The sequence below is a fragment of the Mytilus edulis genome, chromosome 9 (assembly GCF_963676685.1).
Source record: "Mytilus edulis chromosome 9, xbMytEdul2.2, whole genome shotgun sequence".
Classification (NCBI taxonomy): domain Eukaryota; kingdom Metazoa; phylum Mollusca; class Bivalvia; order Mytilida; family Mytilidae; genus Mytilus; species Mytilus edulis.
The window spans coordinates 40,649,567-40,674,938 of NC_092352.1; the positions used below are offsets into that span (position 1 = coordinate 40,649,567).

Sequence of the window (25,372 nt, forward strand, 5' to 3'; positions counted from 1 at the left end):
GAATATCCTTTAACATTGCTACAAAGTTTAAATATAAACTTTTATTGTCTGGCTGTCTTGTAGTTCCATTATCTATGTTCTTGCCTTTAGAAAATGTCTCCTCTAGTGCTAATACGAAATCAAATGAACTCGTTAAAATGTAAGATACCTCAGCAAGTTTGCATAACAATTTCCACTGAATCCATGCAGAATGACTGATGGTAGCACCCTTTTTCAAAAGGTATTTGAAAGATTGCAAATTACCAGACTGTATGACAGCTTGAAGCGGACAAAAATGAAAGCCATTATCTAAAACTTGAAATTTGATGGATGGTGCATCCAATTTAAAACAAGCCTCACAGTAACTAATGTCAGCCCCATATTTTACTAGTTGCAAAACCAGAACCAATGACTTGCTATTCAAACAAGCTCCTATTACTGCCCGTGATAATATATTCAGTGATAAATCTTCATGCTTTCGACAACGTCCAAAAAGTTTGAGAAGCATATCACAAAAATTTGTATTTCCATAGTGTGCAGACCAAAATAAAACGCCATCACAAAAAATATTATCTACGATTAAAAAGAAATTGTACAAGATCTGAATCATTTCATCTTTATCATTGTGAAATATTTCCTGCAAAGCATTTTGAAAGTCATTTATAAACGTTTGTTTTTTCCATAGTGGATGAGAACATACAGTGCGAATATTTCCTTTGAAAATAGCGCTTAACATTCTATCAGCAAGGATACACAAATTATTACACGATAGATAATTCACCTGTACTATGCCAAATAATGTTTTCTTTTGTAGTTTCGATGGAATATTGATGTATTTGCTAATTGTTTCAATTGACATATACTTCAACCCTTTTCGTTGATCATTGTTATAAATATGAATCTCAGCGGCCGTTAATAGAATCGGATGAACAAATTGAATTATTTTCTCATTAGTCATATTCAAAAATGGTCTCATGACACTTTTAGAAAATGTTAAAACATCCTGATTTGTTGTTATATTATCAATCAACATCTTGGTATTTGTGTTCAAATCGGCATCACTTTTAAAAGTGCCACCATTCAAAACCAGAACTTCCGAAACGCAATCTGCCATTTCCGATTCAGAAATCAAATTTTGATAACTGCTTAACAAGAACTTTAATGGATCATTAAAATATTCCGTAGCATCTAATGAAAAATATGTACTAGTATAAAGACGTGAGCACAGAGGGAAACCAATTCTTTTACTGGTCTCGTCATCAAAACGGTAAATTATATTATCTATCTCTTTTTTGTTTATAATGTTTTTATAGGACAACAATTGTTTTCTATCATCGTATCCGAACACACTATTTTTACTCATATCAACAAGAATAGAAGCAAACGGTATGTTATGCGGTAAGCATTCATTTCTGGTCGATAAAATTAATTTTGATGATTTTGAATCTATTTTCTTTTTATCTGCTTTTTCTTGCCACGTACAAGAAAGAGTTTTCCATAATGTTCTGTCGAAATTTGGCATATCTCTACCAAATGCATCATCGAAAAAGAAGAATTGATTTTCATCAAATTTCACCTTTTGCACTAATTGTGTTACAGAATGAACCGGACGTGATGTAAACTCATTTGCGAGACATTGAAGCAGCTGTTTCCCAAGTGTAGTTTTTCCTGAACCAGCCACACCAACGAGTATTATGGTATCATTGTCTTGCAATAACTGTTTCATATATTGAATAGTTGAAGTCACCACAACACTAAAACCGTCATCAAACGTATCATCGCTAAAATGATCTGAAAGATTGCGGTAGAATAAAATAAATCAATTTAAATGCAAAACAATTTATTAGATAATTAAATCATTAAGGACATTTCATTTGAATTGAATGTTTCTTTTTTAATTATTATGCTTGTGAGTGTAATGAAACTGATGTAATATACGAAAAAGACGATTGAAATTCGGGTATTGCATCCTTCTATAAATTTATAATTTGTAAGTTTTACTTTATTTTCCTTGAACCGTTCGTTCAATTTTCCAATAATCTTTTGTTTTTAATCGTTACCGCCTGGAGTTCTGTTTTTTTTGGTCAAGTATGCTGTTTTGGGTATGTAAAAAGACTGGTCGAGTCGGAGTCAGAACAATTCGTCGGAGAAGGGTCATGTATCTTAGGGCGGTATGTCACCATGTGCGATTAATATTTGAAATTCGATTCAGTGTGTTTCTTTAAACACTTCAGGACATAGTTATGTCTAATTAATATTAATCATTATAAAAATGAACACAATGATATAAAACGGCCGTTGTGCAGATCAATCGAATCAATATAGTTTCAGTAAAGGCGTTAGCAATATTTGATTTTACTTTGATACATTATTACTAGAAATATTGTAGCTAGCTATACACATATATGTCTGTACCAAGTCAAGAATATGACAGTAGTTATCCATTCGTTTGATGTGTTTGAGCTTTTGACTTTAAAATTTATAAGGGAGTTCAGTATTTTTGTAACTTTACTTAAAAAGAAGTTACAACACACATTTTTATAGAATTTTGATTATTAATATGAGATCATAGGAGAATGTCATTTCCGAATACCTTTTGAGATTAATCATTTTAGCCGTGTAGCTTTGATATTAATTAACATATGGAATTAGCATCGAACAAAAATGTAACTGAAAAAAATGAGCATTCCTAGTAAAGTATTATTAAACCATCAATTTGATCTTTCAATCATCTAATGTTTTGTTTCAATAGTCTTTCAGTCTATTTTTAGACTTATTCACTCTAATTATTTCAATACTGTTCAGCAGCTTTTCAGATATTTCAATTAAGTCTAAACATTTTTGTTTTTATTGGATTGGGAAACAAGTTGTGCGAGTGCTGCCTTGTAGCGGTATTATCCTGCTCTTTTTCTAAATGTACAAAAGTGTCTTTCACTTGCAAGATATATGACTTTCTCTTAACACGGGTCAGCTATTTATCGTTAACTTCCGACGGACTATCATCGTTTCCTCAAGACCATCCTTGTAAATGGTGTAAAAGCAGAACGGGAATCGAACCAGAAACCTTTGTGTTAGTAGTCCGAGATATTTCAGTATGAAGAGTTAATGAGTAGAAATAAATATAACCTGCTGTAACGTCTTTTTTATTTTTTATTTTTCTTCCTATGTTTGCGTTATAACGCAAACATTTGTTTTATCTTATTTCTTATTCAAGATCCAAAGGAAACCGTAGTTATTAATGGAGGAGGCTGTATATATTAAAATTTATCACCTGTGTAGTAATTGCAAAGTAAAATGCTTGAATAATTAGATCATATCAATGACTAATAATGAGCAGAATAATATAAGAGGATGTGGTATGGGTGCCAATAAGAAAACTCTCCATCTAAGTCACTATTCGTAAAAGTAAACCATCATAGGCCGAATTACGGTCTTCAACACGGAGCATTGGCTCACACTGAACAACAAACTATAAAGGTACCCAAAAACGATATCCATGTTTCTACTAGTATATATATTACAAAGAAAATTGAGTAAATTGAGGTTATACCTAAGAAAAAAATCAACCCTGGTAATATAGCTATAACCGAATATAAATATACTTCCAAAGTAAGCTCTCGTTTGAGAACTGTGTAAAGTAGGTTAGATTCAAACAAGCTACCCTTTGGCAATAAATGTATAGAATGAAGATGTTTTATTAATAAAATTATGTTCTCTCTATTCAAATTGCTACCCAAGCATCTTAAAAATACTTCATTATATTGAAATGAAAATTCAATGACTTTCTATCAAAGAATATTGATCATATTCTGAGATTTAAAAACAATGTTTCCTTATTAATAATTCATTTTAAAGCAGAAAGATCATTTTGTCTATTTGACTTGGAGGTTGGTTTCACAATTGTATGACATTATTTTTGATCTTTCAATTTTAATATGACTATCCATGCTAAACTATATCTATTTTTTTGTTAAATTATATACTTTTCTGATGCACAAATCAGTCTTAATTTATGTATAATTGCACTTCAATTATTCCATTATTCCTATGCATATTTATTATAATGATTTGGCCTTGTATGTATGTTTCTTTTTTTATCTACTAGTAAATCACATCCGAAATGAATGACAGACGGACATATATACAAAACTTAATGAATAATTGAAATCACGATATTTGCGTTATAACGCAAAGTTCGCGTTATATCGCAAAGGTTTGCGTTACAACGCAAAGGTTTGCGTTATAACGCAAATGTTTGCGTTACAACGCAAACATAGGAAGAAAAAAAAAATGTGTGGCGCTAATACGATAAATGATTTTAATATATACAGCCTCCTCCATTAATAACTATGAAACGCAAAGGTTTGCGTTATAACGCAAATCTTTGCGTTACAACGCAAACATAGGAAGAAGAAAAAAAAATGTGTGGCGCTAATACGATAAATGATTTTAATATATACAGCCTCCTCCATTGATGACTACGGTTTCCTTTGGATCTTGAATAAGAAATAAGATAAAACAAATGTTTGCGTTATATCGGTACAGCCTCCTCCATTAATAACTATGAAACGCAAAGGTTTGCGTTATAACGCAAATCTTTGCGTTACAACGCAAACATAGGAAGAAAAATAAAAAAAATAAAAAAAAAAAAATGTGTGGCGCTAATACGCTTCCGTAGAAGATAGTGTTAACATATCTTAAATAACTGAAAGGGAATAGTTTTATTTTACAGCACTGTATTAAATACATTGGAAAAGTCTGAAAATTGATAAAAGACGTAAAATGATTTATTAATTCATTGTTTAACCATTTCCAATCTGTTCAGATCAAAGTTGTGTAAGTAGTGCCTCTTGACGACATATGTAAGTTAAACAATAATTATCCAAGGTACCAGGGATGGTTTACTCTACGTAGGCGTATATAACATGTAAGTAGTTGATTGTAATTGTATTATGCTTTTTTGTATATTGATAAAACTGCTTGCATTTTAAATATAAACAAGAAGCCTTATGAAATTAAACTAAACCCGCATAATCAATTTATATTTGTTATTTCAAAACCGTATAAAAGAAGTTTTTTTTTAACTTAACTGCTAAATATGTTTCCAACATTTTTGGGAAATGTCAACATTATTCTTCGGCAGACAAACAATTTTAGATTGTTTTAGTAACGCTGTAAAATCAGATGTTAATGATTTGTAGTGCACACACAGAAAAGAATTAAAAAATAAACCAATACTGTACAAACCTATGAAGCTATGTTCTGGAAACTCAACTTTATAATATCCAAGAGACGAATGTGCACTGAAAAAAAAATAAATCAAAAAGGTACAGGCGATTGCCCATATTGTTTACTAAAAATATCCTTGGTTTTCAATGTTTAGGTAGAAAGAGCGTTGGCAGCACAAGACAAGAAATGTGAGCATTTCTTAGCTTTTGGTCAATACTACAAATCCCTGATAACATTATAAACTCAGTATTCAGTGATTCTTTCTCACTGGCGTTTATATTGACTATTTTTGGTCAACCAACTCAACATTGTATACTTTTACGACCGGATACCATCTCTGTAATATTATAGAGTAATACCACCACCGATGTTCCACTATAAGCCTTGGTTAAATTTGCACTTTTCAAAACAATGTGCAGAATTTATCTTTCATTGGTTCAAATATAGAAATACTTGGCATGAGTAAATGTATATCTTGTCTAGTACTATAGACAAACTGAAACATAACATTGCATTGCAAATTAGAAAATAATCATCACTGGAAGTTAACCTAATAATTTGCACCCCTTTTTTTACCTGTGTACAAGCTTTAGTAACCATATAACCTCGTGTTTCCAAAACATCTATAGAAATACCAAATAAAAAAATAATGGTGCTTTGAAGTAACAAAGATATATATTTATGGTCCAGCATTTGTTTCACTGCAATAGAATGTAGAATTAATTTCCTACAGCTGCAATTTCAAGGGAAAATTATTAATTCTTTTTCCTTTTTCGTTTGCAATCAGATATGATGTACTTTGATTTCGTGGTATTACACCTTAAAACATCACGAAATCTTTTTCTCAAGCCTAATTGTTTTCGTCAGCTGTATTGTTGTTTAGATTACTGGTTTATGATATCAAAAACAGTTTAAACGTTATTTTATGACAACGTTCAGTCAAACATTTTTTAGGATTATCTCCCCAAACACTGTTTTTCTTGTCTGCATTTCTTCTACGCACCCGTAAAAGTTTTAGACAAAATTATTTCACCAATTTGCTCGTTATATCCCTAAAGTCTTCAGAATAACTTGACCGAAGAGATCTACAAATTCTATTTGAAATTTTATTTCCTCCTTTGCATTTGAAATAAGTGATATGCATTTGTTATTGTTATATAATAAGTGATAAAACCTAGGGTCTATAGATTTTAGATCCTTTTATAAAAAAAAAGAACAAGAAGAAAATAAGGTCAAGGTCAAAGGTCAACGTCTTATTGTAAAATTATTTTCACTTCTTTTAAAAAAGCGTTTGAAAAATCGACAATATATTTTCATTAATGTATGACGATACTATTACATAGATTTTATTGAAAGTCTTATTATGACATTTAATGGGAGTTTTGCTTCCATCTTAAATTTAATATTACGCGTATGATCATATAACTCATTACCTATATATGATACAGAACTAGGTCTTTTAATTTGATGTCCCTCGTTTGTGACCTTAAAATTGAGGCCAAGACCAGAAGTACATTTGACGTTTGAGATTTTGAAATTCGCATCAACTACATAGTTATGTATAAATTATATAGGCATGGGACTGCTTGCACAAGTGAAAAACCATATGACCTTGTAAAAGTTTACAGAAGTTGACTTTGTGCAAACTGGAAGTAGCTTTTTCTTTTATACTTATCTAATTCAAAAGTATATAGAACCATGTATATTTGAAATCAGTGTCAAGTAAACTATCGATCATATACAACTGAAAGTGATTTTTTTCAAACCAAAAGTAACAAATTATCTCCTTTATTTAAAAAAAACCCTGTGTATTGTAGCTATATATTTTTTTGAATCAACGTACAATAAGCTATCTTATGACGCTGGAAATTTCATTTTAATTGTCTTTTGAAAGTTTTGTTCTTTAATAAAATTTATTCCACATATGTATAGGACATGGCAAGCACCCCTTTTTCCTTTATGTAAGGGGCATATTTTCAAGGCTTGTCAATCAAAGTGGCACCTATATTATGTTTCATGGTAAACCAGGGGAAAACATTTTTTTTTATATATATGATAATCCACAACAAGCGACAACCACTAATGAACACATTCATGAATTCCAACAGGAAAACACATAATGTGACTGTGTAAAATATATAAGTTGGCACCCATCCTTCCTCGACACCTGACACATTTGTACAGCATAATTACTCAAATACAACACGAACGCAAAAAACTTTAAATTAATCAACTGAAAATCTTTATCATCATCTAATCATTTAAATATGAACAATTATACAAATAATTGATAAATATTACAGAGTCTTAGGTAAGCTGATTATGCTCTTATGTTGCATTGAATATCAAGTAGGACAAGAATTAAAAAAAATATCAGATTAAGAGATTTACACATAGAATAAAAATATTTTTTTTATTTGTTATCTTTAACTTGTTTATTGCTGAATTGTTATTGGTCTGCCAATTTTCTAGTTAGAGCAAATTTTGTGTCAGGAGCATGAACCAAAAATGTGTGACGCGTAAGTGGGAAACTGATCGAGATACGTAAACACCATACGATAGGGGCATATAGGATATATTACTGCTAAGAAACAGGAAGTTGTAATCTGAAGACCACAATTATGACGTTACTTATAAATCATTGTCTAAATTCGTATTAAAATTCAAAAGAAAGGCACCAAGCTATGTTGTATGATAATATACAAAACATTTGTACTGTTCACCTTTAAAATATTAGTTTTGTCAATTTTGATTACTTTTTTGAGAATAACTCTAAGACTGATAAAAGGGTTGTTTATTTAGCTGAAAAAGGACACACGAAGTCTTATGATTTATGCAAAAGACTTGATCATGTTTTCACTGACTTTGTTTTATTGAACATCAGGAGATTGAAAATTAAGCATAACATATATAGGTTTATCAAATCATTAGAATTCTTCAATTAATATTCCCTTCTTATAATTATGTGTTCCAAATAAGTTTTATATTCACAAACAAAATCATATGATGCTATTACTGTGACTTGATGATTTGTTTTAGCATTTTGTTTAATACAAGATATAGTGTTAGTTTACCTGTTAGGTAGCTTTTGTCCAATATTTGGCAGTACTTCGAATGGATTACATTTGGTCGAAATATCAGGTCTAAAAGAAGAAGTAAACACATACACGTATTTGCTTTACATTCATTTTTGATTTATTTTTTTGGCATGGCTACGTGGAAAATTTTAAAATTATATATATAAAAAGACCAACTAGCAAAATTGATATATAATGGATTATTTAAAATACAAGATACTTCGCAGATAAGTTATTATATCATGAAAGCCATGAACTTGCGCAACGATACTATTTTACGATGCTATTTTACGAAATGGATGTTATAAAATCATATTGACAAATATTTCGCCTGAAAAATAATCTTTTGTGTCAAAACACATCCTCTTCGTATATTACCATCAAGGTTCAGTAGTGTAGTGCTAATCTCAAGACTTTCATATGTATATCGCTACTACTAAAATAACGAGGTCCAATTTGTTAGCCAGCATAACGTAAAAACGAAGAATCAGAGAATTGAACTTTATATATAACTAATACATGCAAATTTTGTTGATAAAAAATTACACAATATTACAAATAAGTAACATAATCGGTGTGTTTTAGATTTGCCTTATTCATGGGTAATAATCACACCTGCACGTCGTCATTTGGCAGGAATTGACATAACTTAACTTAATCATTGACCAAATGAGGGCGAACTTTGATGTGTCCTATAATATCAATATTATTGAACAGTTCTATAACGGGTTCGTGACTGAATTAAGTACATGTGTCTTTTTTCAGCTTGCTTTTTTTATTCGTATTATCATGTACATGATAAAGTCATGCTGGTTACTAGTAAAAGGTGAACATTTTTTTCTCTGCTTTCATAATCTTTCTGTTTGAAACCGTCCTGGGTTTCTTATAAAGCCAGAAACTACATTTCACCACGAGTGTATCACCGGCCTAGTAGTTAGCATATTTTGTGAATACATGAAATATAATTGATTTTTTTTATTTCCTGGAAATTTACTACTTAAAAAATGTTGTATTATGTTTACTTGATTTTGTACTCAGACTATTGAATACACAGACGCACGCGTCAGGCGTACAACATTATAAAAGTGGTATCTTGATTTTTTCCCCTCTCAATAGTAACCTAACGTTGTAAATTGAACAGTCGAATGCCAATGTTAGTTTAACATATAATTAAAGTATTTGAAAAACATGTCCTCATAAAAACTTAAACGTTGGTCACTCAAAAAAGTAGCGAAAAATGATACCAAATCGATATCCAACTCATATGTTGTAACAAATTGAACATGTCATGGCAAAAAACTAAAACGACCAACCAAACAAAAACCCATAGTCTTCAAAGACAACATAAAAAACTAAAGGCTGAGAAACTAGAACCCACAAAAATATGAGGGTGATCGCTGGTGCTCCGGAAGGGTATGCCCATCATGCAGCCTTGTGGCATTCGTCGTGTTGCTCATGTATACGTACAAATCCATTATTAAGTATAACTTAAAAGGTCACGTCCATGAAAAGATGATGGGATGGGGTAACGACAATTTGAAAATATCTTTCGTTAACTGTACAACATATACATTTGTATTCCATAACGGTCAACCAACTCTTGGAGTTGTCCATACAATTTTCGAAGGAAATTTAACTTCAGCACTTGGAACTCTTGGCTAATAGTTTCCTTGTAAGCATCCGCAATCTATCAAGAAAATAATGATAGGAAACGAAAGCTCTGGAATATCGTATAAACTGGGACATATATTTGTATTTGTAGGACTCAAATATATGTTGGGTTCCACAGATCTATGGTAAATTCCTAATCTATGATAAATTCCTAATCTATGGTAAATAAGACGTCACTATCGCTAAGCAAATCATAAATCTATGGCATTTTTTGTTTTCTCCACATACAGAATTATGGTTCTTCATAACCAATGTCCTTGATTTTAATCAAGCTTTCTTTGAATTTTTCTTAATTTTTTACCTGTCTGAGTTTCGGTTTTTATTCTCTGTAATTCCTTCTGTATCTATGTCTTCATCAAGTGTTGTACTTTGTTGGCATGTAGGGATATTAGGTAGTACTGAAAATCTTGATCTAAAAATGAATAAATAGCTAATAATTTTTATTCACCGACACCACAAAATATTATGTAAAATCTGTGCGTTTTTGGGGCACAAAATCTGCGTCAGTACTTTGAACAAAGGATGAATATTCAAATAGGAGTACACTCTATATTACTGCTTCCACAACTGTTCTTAAATGATAAAATTGATATATTTCTTTAGCTAGGGTTGGATTTTTTTACATAAGAATAAAGACGGGTGTTTGAAAATGTCAAGCAGTCCTTATTAATCCTCACAGTTAAACATGGATCTATTTAGTCAACAAATTATTTAAAATGCATAAGAAATCAGTGTACAGTTAACGAGTATTTCTGGTATTAGTTGTTTGTAAAGTTATCAGAATTGAGTTTTACACTGTCCTCAATACTGAAAATCTATTGTAGTCTGCCTTTGTTAACGTTTCCTACTCAGTATGTATGATGACCATTCAGGGGAAAAATTTACTGGTGAATAGAATTAAGAAGATGATGTATGATATTGTATGAGTGCCAATCAAACAATTTTCCATCCATGTCACAATGCGTAAAAGGTTAATAATTGTAGGTTAAAGTACGGCCTTCAACACGGTGCCGTGGTTCACACCGAACAACACACTATTAAGGTTCACACAATAACCATTCAAACAGGACAATCAACTGTTGAACCTAAATACAAAAATAAAACATAAACAAGGAACTCTTATGAACATTATCAACATACAATAATCACTGAACAAAAGGATTCTGACTTGGGACAGGTTTATTACAACATAGAATGACATAAATATCAATTGAAATGGCTTAACTCGATCGAAAAGACATACAAAAATAGCCAACATTGAACGAATAAATTTCATCTATGGCACAATATTATTAAAAGGGGAGTACGAAATAAGTTTTACAAAATAAAATAAAATGTTGTACATTGTACGGAAACAGAAGTGAAATTCTATCGTCATACTTTTAAAATACTTATCAAAGGTGGTACATACTAAAAGTAGTAAGACGAGGTATAACAAAAAATAATCAATATAGGCAACAGTATATACCGCTATTCATAAGACATAAATCAATTGAGAGAAAAACAAATCCGGGTAACAACCTCAAACCGAGGAAAACACATCAACAATAAGAGGAAAACAACTAAACAACAGAAACACTGAAGTAAACATTGAATAACAAAATCTCATTTCAAATTGTGTCGACTGGTGAAATTGACTAGAAAGAACGCTGTGAGGACTTGTAGTTACTTAATTAAAGCTAGCTAAAAGCAAAAAGCAAGTAATAATAAAAAAATCATGCATCAGAGACTAAAATCATCTAAAACACTCTCTCCACGGACATAACATGTATACATTATTTGACTCTTAAATTTACCGTCCCGTTTGCGTTTCGGTAACTGTGGTATAATGATATGTTGAAAAATGATTCCAAACATATAGTATAATATATAGCGACTGAGAGAGAAGTTGGTGTACCAGTAACTACACAAAAGCTACTTCAATGTTTAACATTTAATGAAGTCAAATAATTCTACAAGAGGCTGTTATATTCAAACAAAAAAACCCATTGTCAATTGTTTGTAATAATAAAGAGTGTTCAAGTTAGTTGTTGAAAATTAGCCTGTCTGTCTGCTTATTTGTAAAAATATGAATCTTATGAAAAAATATGTAGCTCTGCAGACGGTTTATCTGACAAAACTGCTCATTTCAAGGACAGTAGCGTCTTTCCTTAGTCGAATAAAAATGATTTATTACATTGTTTGTAATGAATTACATTGATTTCTCAATTAAATAAAACCCAATAATTTTACATGTGAAATAAACGTGGTTATTTCACTCCTCTGACGTCATACCGTTCATTAATAGGCGTTGTCAAAACGTTGAAAACATAATATGAAAACAACATTGTAAATGCGTAGAAAAAGATACAGTTCCTTACATTTTTTACATTAATTAAAAAAAAAAGGCCATTTGTCAATGTAATAAATAACTAACTACCCAAAAACTTCAATGGGTTGTTCGATCACACGTTGAATATTTTTCTCTATTTGAATTCTTGATAAGTTATTCTGTAAATATTTTTATCAAAATAAAAAAAATGTTATTTATGCAACCATTAGCACAGTTGATGACTTGTGTTTGTCTAGGGATATCTGGAGGAATTTATACAAAGTGGCGATGTTTTACGAAGTTAAAAAAGCTTAATAGATTTTTCTTACAGTCTTCCTGATTGGAGAGGACATTCCTGATTGTCCTCATTGCTATCCACCATCTCTTTGAACAGTCTAGTCTACAAATGTATGATAAAATATTTTATTTAACAATATGAATATGCTAAGGACTGTGGCACTATACATATTTTGTATGTGTGTATACAGTTTTACATTTTTGTTACACGTACATGTAATCTGGATCCATGATAAACTTATATCATACGCATGACGCTGTAGTCTCGGGTAGAAGGAAGGAGAGGGGTAATTCAGTAAGAAAATAAAATGTTTGCATTTGCATACGCAATCATCCCAAATTGTACCACACATGAGGTGTCATAGTCATTGATAGTTAAAAACATTATTTCCAGTGTCAGATGATAGCTTACTGTACGCTCATTAAAAAATATATGGTTTCTATATAGACTTAAGTTACCGGTATTTGAAAAAAAAACCCGAAAAACGTTTAAAGTTAATGATAAATTACAGGATAGAAGCAATCGTTGTACAGTGTTGGAATATAAAAGGTATGTGTACTCGCCACAACAAAGAGAAAACTTGGCAGCCTAACTCATATAGTGTTTATGGCATGCAGGAGCTAGTAGTATTGAACCATTTACAAAAATGTTTTTCCTCATTATTTTTTTAATTTACTCTCTGTATGAATGCAGCTCTGACAAAAAAAGTTTAGAAGTAATGGAATTATAGACATCGTTACTGCTTAGTTCAGTTTATAGGAGAGTTTTGAAAATGAAAACAATTTATTTTTTCACTTGATATCTAAAATCAGGGAACGCAATAAGACCTACTTCACACTGGTTTATTTTTGAATCGATCTAAATTTGACCAATGAGTTTTGAATGTCCTTTGGTATCTGTTGTCTCTCTTTTGTTAAAAAACACATTATACCATATCTAAATACATCAGAAATACGGTTAACTACTTATACGGTTTCTTTATAATGTTTGACTTACGGTATTACATGTTTTACTTTTTTTGATGAGACAATAGTTTAATAATTATCACAAACAAACGAAAAAAGGTATCGAATTTGACAACCTTGGATAAATGAAAACTTGAATAATATATTGGATATAAAAAGATTAATATACTATCTAAACTTGGTAAAAGTCCAAGTTATTTAACACTTCAAATTTGAAAACAAACTTCAACGACATCTATAATTTAATTTTAAAGATATACACATATGTATATAGTTTTTTGTTTTTTGTATATGATTTAAAGTATTGCAATTAGTAATTCTTTTATATCTCTCATAATGCTGAAAAGATTGGCACTTTAATATGTTTAAGCATTTAAGGAAATGATATTTTACTTCTAGTCTTGATAACACTTTATAATTATATATTAAACATATAGTTATAAAAATAAAATTGAGAAAGGAAATGGGGAATGTGTCAAAGCGACAACAACCCGACCATAGAGCAGACAACAGTCGAAGGCCACCAATGGGTCTTCAATGTAGCGAGAATTCCCGCACCCGTAGGTGTCCTTCAGCTGGCCCCTAAAAATATGTATACTTGTACATAGTGGACGTCATACTAAACTCTGAATTATACACAAGAAACTAAAATTAAAAATCATCCAAGACTAACAAAGGCCACAGGCTCCTGACTTGGGAAAGGCGCAAAATTGCGGCGGGGTAAAACACGTTTATGAGATCTCAAACCTCCCCTATACCTCTAGGCAATGTAAAAAAGTAAACGCATAACACTACGCACATTAAAATTCAGTTCAAGAGAAGTCCGAGTCCGATGTCAAAAGATGTAACAAAAGAAAATAAATAAAATGACAATAATACATAAATAACAACAGACTACTAGCAGTTAACTGACATGCCAGCTCCAGACCTCAATTAAACTGATTGAAAGATTATGTTTTCATAATAATCATATCAGGCACAATCCCTCTCGTTAGGGGTTTAGTATCATACTATCATAAAATATATGAGAAGAACATAACCCGTGTCATGCCAATAACTGTTTTTCAAAAAATAAATATGTTTAGTTCCGATGCAAAGACCCTATAAGTGAATCAATATTAAAGCCAAAATATGCAATCTTTAATGACCTGACAACAGTATCGTAACTATATCCCTTCTTAATAAGTCTGTTTAAAGATTTTGTAAGCTTTTGAGGTGAATACTGACATTTTTGTGCTTTGTAAAGAAAATTACCATAAAAGATTGGATGTGAAATACCTGAACGTATAAGATGTCTGCATGTTGAGTTATATTTACGAATTATTTCCTTATACCGGTGATAAAATTTAGTAAATGTTTTGACCAGTTTGTAATATCGAAAACCCTGGTGTAATAATTTTTCAGTAATACAATGAATTTTCAGTAATACAATGAATGTTTTATTTACGCAACAACTGGCATTCGAATAACAAATAGTGAATTCAAGTAGACGTATTTATTTACAGTGAAAAAATACACTGATTTATTGAAAAAAAAAATGAAAAGTCGGGCTATAACAAGTTTAATTATGCTAACTTGAGACCTAACTTACTCGATTATCCTTCATATTGTTAGCAAAATTCCAGTTTAAAAATTATAATCGAAGATTGAATAGGAGTTAGGCCTGCTGAATTGTTGTTTGAGGGGTCTTACTTTTTGAGTGTATATGCAATATATGTTAATGTCTTACCGTTAAATTAATTACATCTTCGTAATAACGTAAACACAATGTGTGTTAACCAGGATGTTTGAAAGATTCCATAGCTACTGTCACGTGAGTACTGTCGATTCGTTCATTGTATTGTCCAGATATAAACCAAAAATTATTAGCATAAATCAATTTATAAGCATTTATTGTTTATTGTGTTCAGGTGCAGATATTTGGTGTCACATTTGCATTCATTTTATTATTGATAGTATTGATATACTGAAGATTACAAGTTGTGCCTGTTTATTGACAATTAAAATGTGTGACTAATATTACATATTATTTCCTTCTGTTCTATTGAATTGTAAAACCTTTAAATAACCGATTTCCCCCCATTAAACTGTGAATGGATTTAAATCATTTGACACAAAATGATTATCGGAATAGTCTAAAACTTTATTTGAAGGAACCTGTCTCATCGAATTTTGTTTAAAAAATTCCCAACATTTATCTTAATTCTGATCGACGATACAGATAAGCTATAGTTTAACTATCAAATTCAAAACGTTTTCCTAACTAGTATAATGTAGAGTACCACTTGACTAAAGAATCTAGTCATTTGACCGGCTTGATTCCACTTTTGTGACCTAAACATGTAAAGAATCACACATGTTTGAATGCAAGCAGATTTTCTATTATAATCATGTGTGGGAAATGATCATATTCTTTATTCTTTAAAAAAATCAACGTTCGGTAAGAAACGATAAAAGAGAAAAAGAACAACCTTGTCAAATACATTGATTTGAAGCATGAACAATAAGAGCAATCGAAAAAGGCATCCGTGATCCTTTTATTCCTTGAAATAGAAACATGACATGAATTCCTGAAGTAAAAAATAAAGTATCTGGGTGAAATTATTTGTCTCGTACGCGTGCAGAGATGCAAGATCCATATGATATTGATAAGTCAAAATCATATACCTGTAATGTCGATCCATGAAAAATAAAAATGTTTATGCCTCCCAGAGAACAGAACAATGAATAACTGAGATCTGGTGACAAATATTTTCTTCAGACGAGCAGAAAAAAAACCCCGAAATGATTAATATAGGCAATGACTTTAATTTGGTTATAAATGAAAATTACATTGGAAAACAGAAATACGAGCCGAGAAAAGCTAGATACATATACTACAGACTTTCGAATGGTTTAAAAAACACAGGTCATATTTATATTTATAACAATTACTACCTGAAATCATTGAAAGGAGATCGCGTCTTTATCGAAACACTAAAGACGTTAAAAAAAATGTATAGACGTAAAAGATAAGTTGAAAGTATACATTAAAGTATATACTAAAACGGTAAACAATGAAGTGCAACTACAGAGTTATATGAGAAAAGACTAAGGGTATATATTCCTGGAAAGAGGAGGGATAGAAAACAACAGATGGAGATTAAATAACAGGAGATCCAAGGGTTTAATTGAAGTGTTTCAACAAAGTTTACATAACACACGACACTTGTAATAATTTGTCTATAGCTTACACTAACACACAACAAAGTGGGAGGTTTGGAGAGCTAACAAACCAGGGTTTAATCAACCATTCATACATAAAGAAATACCTGTACCAAGACAGGAATATAACAGTTCATTTCCATTTGTTAGATGTTTTTGAGCTTTTGATTTTGCAAATTGACAAACGAATTTCCTTGGAGTTTGGTAGGTTTTTTTCTTTTTAGACGAAGATGTCCTATATGGCACAATGGTGGTTTTGTTGTTCCAGAAAGGACGAAAGATGGCTCACAGATTACTGTTTGTATGCAACTTCTGCCACATTTTTCGTGGAAGCTGTAGTGCCAGAGAGTACCAACGACTTTCAGCACATAATCTGACATTCCTCATAATTAAGATTAAAGTCGAGTGCACCATCTACGTGAAGTCTTTGAACTAAAACCCCCAGTATTGTTATGCTAATGATACAGTAGTTAGACTCCTAATACCTCTCTTCTGGATCTTCTTTATAAATAACATCATTTGATAGAGCAAACAAAATATCGTCTTAAACGTTACAGATGTTAAATATGAGGTACGGAGAACTGTGCGACTTCCATTAATAATTATTTCTATTGAAACATTATTTAATACTTGTATAAATAAGCAAATGAAGGATGGACATTTTCATTCGATATATATTTAACCAACTGCAACAATCTGTCTCCTCGCACATAACGAAAATTGACAATGGAACATACACCTACTTTTCATTCTGAAGAATACTGGTATGCCGTAATTTAGAACTCCCTAAAGAAGTAAAATAATGTATGAAAAAATATATCGAAGTTCAAGGCATATTAGCAAAGGGGAGACCATAAAAACTGACAAGATCAAACGTTATCAACAAACGGTACAAGAGGAAAACAACTGTCAATCTCCTTACTAGGTACAGATAAATTATAGAATTTCTAAAGAAATTAATGTTTTATAATCATTGAATGCTTTTTTGGTAATAACTTTCGTTTTCGAATTGTACACTACTCCTTACCCTCAGAAAATAGACGTTAACATTACTTTGACATATTCCAAAGGAAACGAAAAAGTTCCTATACATGTTATATGCAATAAATAGGCGATGAATATCATTGTAGCTATACAAAAACCGAAAGGGCAGCTTTCATCATATCATAGATTTATGTGAGACCAAAAACATTCAAACATCCCTCTAGATTTCATAGAAAAGATTTTCTCGTTATACATGTTATAAATGCCTTTACAAATCGAATCGAGGAATACGTGGCAGTTCTTGGACGTTTTAAGATGTATTGTTCTTTTTTTTTATTAATATTCTTTTCAATTGTTTGTTTTTGGTATATTATAATTAATGTGTTAAATTTATGTACCACATTAGGCATTTCAAATTACATGTTGATTTTTCACTTTTTGCAGCCGGTTTTTCGCGATTTCAATACCTGTCTATAGGTCGCACTTTGCAAATACAACGGTTTCGCAAATCACGCCTCTTTTGTGGAGATCTTGAATATTCATAGAAAATTAATTTTGTTTTCAAACTGGTTTCCAGTTATGCTCTCTGTGTTTTATCTCATAGAGACATAACTTGTGAATGTTACCAGTAAATATACATAGTTAAGAAAATTTGTATTAGTTTAAACTCTCAAAACTTCAGGGCACACTAACGTTGAAAATATGCCGTACTCCCCTATATTTTAACCTTTGAAAAAAATTGTAGTGCATATGAACTTTTAATTCTAGGATAAGATTTTTCAAAACTTCATAGTAAAAGTGGTAGTTTTGGCCGTAAAAAGAGTTCATGTGGCAAAATAAAAGCCCAAACACATCTAAAGAATGGATAATGTCTTATTCTTGATTGGTAGATAATTTTTCTAACGTAGAAAATGGTGGATTAAACCTGGTTTAATAACTAGTTAAACCTCTCACTTGCAAGACATTTTCATTAAATTCATGATATTCAGATCGATGGTTCATCGATTAAACAATTACTACACCGCAACAGATACCTTTGTCCAGGTTAGACGGGAGTAAAAGGCCTTTGACGAGACAGAAACAGTGCGCTTCTGCTGTTTGCTTTTCTTGGTCGGGTTGTTGGCTTCTTTACACATTCCACGCAATTTCCATTCTGTATTAATTAAAAGCAAAAAATGGCTAGAGCTCTAATAATAAGGAGTGAGAAAAGCACACCACCAAGTTGAACTGAAGGTGCAAAGAGACGTCATACAATTAATAATTGACAATACCATTAAATGCTGAAGAAAGTCATGGAATGACTCACAATTTTCAAGAACAAAATCAGGAGAATTGAACAACAGGTAACAGAGGGAATGGGCAACATCGATAAGCCATGTTTACCAGAACAATTAGACGGATGGATATACTAACAAGGAGTCCTGCCATGGATATTATTGCCACTTATGATGTATGCAATTACATTGACAGCAGTTTAGAACCTAGGAAGCTCCATTAAAAAACATCTACGAAAATGGTTAGGTATTTCACCAATTTGTTCTTCTGTAGGGCTATACAGCAAGACCACCAATCTGCATCTTCCATTAACATCTTTAGTGGATGAATCTAAAATTAAACTCGTTTAGGAAGGTAATTGAAAAAAAGAGACTACAAAGTCAGACCAGCGTGTGTACAAGTGAGAAAGGACATACGTAGTGAGCCTAAAAATAGGTTTTAGAGGCAGAGAGGAGATTGGGGCATGAAGACATCGTAAAATCATTGATCGTAGAAAGACATGGCATTTGAACATCGAACAGCTGCTTTTGAAAAACCGCTAACACAGAAGATACAACAAACCGGCTAAAGTGCAGAAAATACCCGAAGGCCCCAAGTCTGGATCATAGAGAGATAAAATCGATAGAAAAAAAACAAAAAAAAAACAGACAATCAGTTAGTAGTAGCAGACAGTAGAATCAGGCAGCCCATGTGCTTGGTCAAGATGGGAATTAGAACAACGATCCCTTACATTGTCAGAAATAAAACTATATCCTCTATTCCAACTACAGTTCTTTTTAAAATCAGTCCACTTCTTTATGGAAAGACCTATCGACATTTTTGATTATTATTCTTTATCTTTCGCGGAAATTTAATCTTGTGTTAAATTTTTGTTTTGTTATATGTCGCTTAGATATTTGATTTCTTGTTTGAGAGTTTTTGAATATGACCCTTTTTAGCCGAACAATTTTCTGTGTACAAGTTTTCTCCCTGTCCACTGTTTATCATGTATGTGCACCTTATACATATTCATAACAAATATCGACAAAATTCTTTTTCTTGTTTTTATGCTACATTTTTAAGAATATTTGACTGATTTGAATCGAAGCCATCCGAGAAAATCTTAAGGGAGTTATCTACTTTTGCCAAATAAATATTTTGGTATATTTTTTGTAACTCATTAACCGTAATCCGTATAAACCAAAATCCTTAGGTTTCAGGTTCTTGAGTCCTTTATTAGAAAATGAAGTGAATTTTATGTTCTTAATTTTGAGAATCACTTTATATCGTTTCTTTCTCACTCTCTCTCTCTCTTTGTGTTTATATTATTAGTAGAAGGTCCCTTGAACAAGCCATAAATTATGTCTTGTCAGATACCTATTGGTGTAAATCGAATTCCCGATTGACATCGTTGGTTGTAAAATGAATAAAAAAGGTTGATACTAATTTTGTTCTCTATATTTGTTTATTTTTGCTGTTTACTGTCCAGATTACTCTTTAGCTGAAAAAGAAGAGTACGCATACTTGTAGAATACATAACAATTTTATAATCAGAATATATGAAATAAATTTATATTCGTCAAATTTCAATGTGCAGTGGATTTTCGATTTTGCCATTTGATTATGGACTTTCCGATTCAATTTTCCTCGGAGTATTTTTGTGATTTTACTTTTTTGATATAAATTTTCATTGACAATAAACTGTACATTGCATTTTATTGAGTCTTTTCATTGTTTCTATATCCTACAGGTTGAAAGTCTGACACCTAAAACTAATTTTTCTCTAGATTGTGTCGATTTACTTTTTTCCGTCAAAAACGAACCTCATTCTTCCATTCTTACATTTTAGGGAATATTTGACGAGCAAGGCTTTTTGCTGTTGTTGGTATGTCTGTGATTTTTAATTCTGTACTGGACTGGAACCGGTTGTTATGTCCTTGTATGATGTAGGTAACAAAGTTTATCGTAAATGACACACCACCATTAGTTCTTATAGATGTTGTATCGTAGTCAACCTAAAATAAATATGTAAAACAAATACACAATTAAAACTTTACCAGTAACATAACATAACGAAGTCACTTTATATACTTAAAAAAAACATTAAAAAATTAAGAACACACATTTTGACTGAAGTTCAGGGGACAGATAAATAAAAGCAATTTTGCTTGTTTCTAAATTCATTTTTTTCCGTATATCAGACTTGTATACTTTGTACTGCCTTTTTTTTTATTGTAAAAAAACATTGTTTAAACTATTATGAATTTGACTTTTCTTAATCTTCAATTAAAAATAGAAGCAGTGGTTTTGTTTACCATATAATAGTTTTGAATTTTAATACTTAGTTAAATGAACCAAAAAAGTTTGTTTTCCTGTTTATTCAAAGAGGGGAGAAAGATACAAGAGGAACAGTCATACTAATATATCAAAAATAAACTGACAACGCGCCATGACTAAAACAGAAAAAAGATAAACAAACAAATAATAGTACCCAAGAAACAACATATAAAACTAACGACTGAGCAACACGAACCCCACTTAAAACTGGAGGTGATATCAAGTGCCGTGTGAAGGTAAGCAGATCCTGTGGCAAAGTTGACCCGTTGTGTTGCTCATGTGATCACATATAAATCACATTCATGAAAAGGGAAGGGGATTGTAGTTACGACATAAGAAACATATTCGATATCATCTGTGAAACGGTTATCCAATAACGGTCAACCAATTCGTGATTGCGTCCGTATATTTTACGAAGAGATGATTTTAACTTAATCATTTGGAACTATTGGTTTAAAAGCTACAGTATGAACAGCAACCCTTAATCGAGGAAACCATGATAGGAAATGCAAAGGCTGGAATGTTGTATCATACAGGAGATATATATTCCGTATGCAGGCGCTACTGGAATGTTTCTACATAGAAATGAGAATTTCACAATTGGTAACCTGAAATAATATTGTTTGAGGTTAAGTTTTGTTTTTAACCGACCCCCATTGTTAATTTCTATATACAAAGAAGATACAGTTCTATATTTCTGCATATTCTGATGATATCCTGAACAATATGGGTAATGAAATACATGATTTTTTTTTATCACAACACTTTTTCTATGGTGCTATATTATATAGAGAAAAGAAAAACAAGAGATTTTTTCAGTAAATTAGGAACGATGAAAGATGTGTCAATAAATTCAAAAAATGTATGTTACTTACTCGAGTAATAAGATGGTTGTGAAGAATGGCATCATATCTTTCTCGTAGTCTTTTGATTGTGTTGATATCATTCTTCTGTGAAGAAATTGTGGAGGCTCCACAAACTAGGGAAATAAAAACACAAACAAATGACCAAAGGACTAAAAAATATATTTTGAGATAAGAAATAATAATTCAGCGAGCTGCAGAAATTCGTAGATTATCGTTGATCATCGCATCGAGATTGGGTTTCTGGCTTTAGCCCATTTTTAATCATTGAAAACGGGCACGTGCGCCCTTATGTTCTAAGATAATTTTCTCATATCTCTCTTCTGTGATGACAAAAGAAATTATCGGTCAGTAAGTTAAAAGAAAAACTGCGTAAAATATCGATAATACCGAGTATCAGATATTTCAAAAGATCAAGGACAAAGTTTAAAGTAGAAACGTGTGCGAAAAATCAAAGTGTAATACTAGGATAAATCAATAATATCAAATCAAAACTAACAACACTATTGTTGAATTGTTGAAAAGCCCTTATGTGTTTCAGTTTTAAATATTTGGTTTCGGGTACCACCAAAAAGATGGATTTCGAAAATGTCTGTATACCAGCTTCAGTAGCGCAAATTTTGCAATTGAGTATATATTTTGTTTTACCTGCATTTAATGTTTGTTCCTTTGAATGTTTATTGATGTCGAGTGTGTCACAAATGGGACATGACTGTGAACACCTTTTCTGCAGATGAGCAACTGAACGCTTTCCAAAGATATCTGAAATTAGATGTACAAGAAGGTACAAGAAGACTGAAAAGCAAGGAAAGAATAAAAAGTCTTTGTACGAAAGATTTATGGATTGTTGGTAACTTAATGTCCAGTGGCAAATATAGGTAAAAAGAAGACAAAACAAATAACCCAACTAACCAAATGGAAATAATGGAAGAAAAAAGAACAGGATACAATTAAGAGTTCAGATAAGTGTGCACTTAAAAAAATGAAGATTCAACGAAACGAGCTGACTTTAAAGAAATAAAAGTAAACAAATAAATGCATACATGTTTTAATAATCAGACTTACGTTTTATAGCACTGCCTACTGAGTGTCCTACATTTTCAGCAACATGCTTTATTTCGTCCACAACAGTTCTAGAATAAAAGGAAATGCATGCAGTTATCATAACTTTTTACCATTAAAATGTAATAGAGTATACTTTTATTCATTTAAGAAGTTTTTTTGATATTTTTTTTAATCTTTGGAAATTATAGTACTCTTGTGTAGAAAAGCTTTTTCAGTGTTAAGCTTTTGTCTGCCGATGTGGCAGCGATCCATAATCGCCATTTCAAAGTTTACTCATGAATTCATGTCAAGGAAGATCTAGGTTTGACACACTCATGACCAATTACATTTACGTGAATTTTTCTTTATGCGTAAACCGCAAAAAATGAATCACTCGTGATTCTACAGTACAAGGAATGAAATTCAATTTAGTTAATTCACTCTTACGGCTGGCAAATGTTACTTTGGCAGGATTTACAACTTTGTACAGCAGCATTTATTTTATTCTCACAGTCCTTTGCCAGTGCCTTTTCGTGAGCTAATGTGTGGTTTATTTTGGTGACAATCATTGGCAGAATATGTCGTCTTACTTCAACATCCAGTTCTGAAAAAAGATAAATTAGATAGAAAGATGAATAATAATACGAAATATATATTTCATATATTCATAGTCATATATTTTGTTATCAAATATGTAATTCGTGACACTGATTTCGTAATTAAATTTTTCCGATGTAAAATAAAAAAAACCCAATTTACGCTTTTTTTTGTACAATAAAAACAACCAAACAAAATTATAAAACAACTTAATTAGATATCAAAGAGGGACGAAAGATACCAGAGAGACAGTCAAACTCATAAATCGAATATAAACTGACAATGCCATGGCTAAAAATGAGAAGAACAAACAGACAAACAATAATACACATGACAACATAAAAAAATATACCAATCTTATAATTGTATACGCCATATGCACGTTTCGTCTACAAATGACTCATTAGTGACGCCCAGGTCACAAAAGGTAGACACCATTGAAGTAAAAAGTTGAAGAGCATTGATGATCAAAATTCCCAAAAGTTGTGTCGAATACGGCTCAGGTAAAATATGCCCGGGTTATAAAAATCCTTAGATTTTTTTCAAATAGACACATACTTTTGCAAACAGTAAATTTATAAAAATGACCATATAATTGATAATAATGTCAACACTGAAGTGCTGACTACTGGGATGATGCTACCCTCAGGTACGAAACGTCCGGCAGCAGTGAAATCGAACCAGTGGTGTAAATAGTTATTAAAGGTACCATGCTTATAATTTGATACGCCAAACGCGCGTTTCGTCTACATAAGACTCATCAGTAATTCTCTGAAAAAAAGTAAGAAAGCCAAACAAGTATGAAGTTAAAGAGAAAATTCAAAACGTATCAAATAAGGCTAAAACATCGAGAGAAATATTAGTCGGAATAGAAGATTTTGAAGGCAAAAGTTGATGATAAACGATAATTCCTAAGCATACACATACATGTACTTACTTTGTACGCTCCCATCATCTAAGTTCGTTAATGCTTCACTAATCACTAGAATACTACCAAGAGTCAAAATTATTAAACGAATCATTTTTACAATCTGTCAATACTTTTGAGTTTGAACAATTATCCTATAGATATGTAAGCACGGCGAAGACTGATCTATATGTCTTATCTTTATGTCTATTCATATAACCGTAGATAACGAAAAATTTCTGGACTCTTCAAGGGACATTTAGTTCTTTATAAGTTTTATTAGTATAAAATAAGTATGTGTATAACATAAAGACAGACGTTATGTATAATTGTTTTTCAAAACTATTTGTCAATGTTTTTGAATGATTTGTAGCAGTCTGTTCCGTTCGTCGGCAGACCTAAACCCTTATTTGTTATTAAAATTACGTGGCGTAGAACATTTAATGTTCTGAACATGTATCAAAATTGAGAATGGAAATGAGGAATGTGTCAAAGCGACAACAACCCGACCATAGAGCAGACAACAGCCGAAGGCCACCAATTCTTCAGTGTAGCGAGAAACTCCCGCACTCGGAGGCGTTCTTCAACTAGCCCCTAAACAAATATATGTATACTAGATCAGTGATAATGGACATCAAACAAAAGTTCGAAC

At 31.5% G+C, this 25,372-nt stretch overlaps 1 protein-coding gene across 1 annotated transcript; it reads right to left on the bottom strand.

Annotated features, from left to right (window-relative positions):
* Positions 1 to 20,418: 20,418 nt before the first annotated feature.
* Positions 20,419 to 24,910, bottom strand: LOC139490317 (uncharacterized). The gene is made up of 7 exons (XM_071277146.1): positions 24,751 to 24,910; positions 23,664 to 23,820; positions 23,238 to 23,305; positions 22,821 to 22,934; positions 22,185 to 22,288; positions 20,815 to 20,987; positions 20,419 to 20,473 (listed from the first exon to the last, which is right to left on the bottom strand). The coding sequence occupies exons 1-7, from the start codon at positions 24,833 to 24,835 to the stop codon at positions 20,470 to 20,472; spliced, it is 705 nt and encodes a 234-aa protein (XP_071133247.1). The 5' UTR covers positions 24,836 to 24,910; the 3' UTR covers positions 20,419 to 20,469.
* Between the last annotated feature and the right edge of the window lie 462 nt (positions 24,911 to 25,372).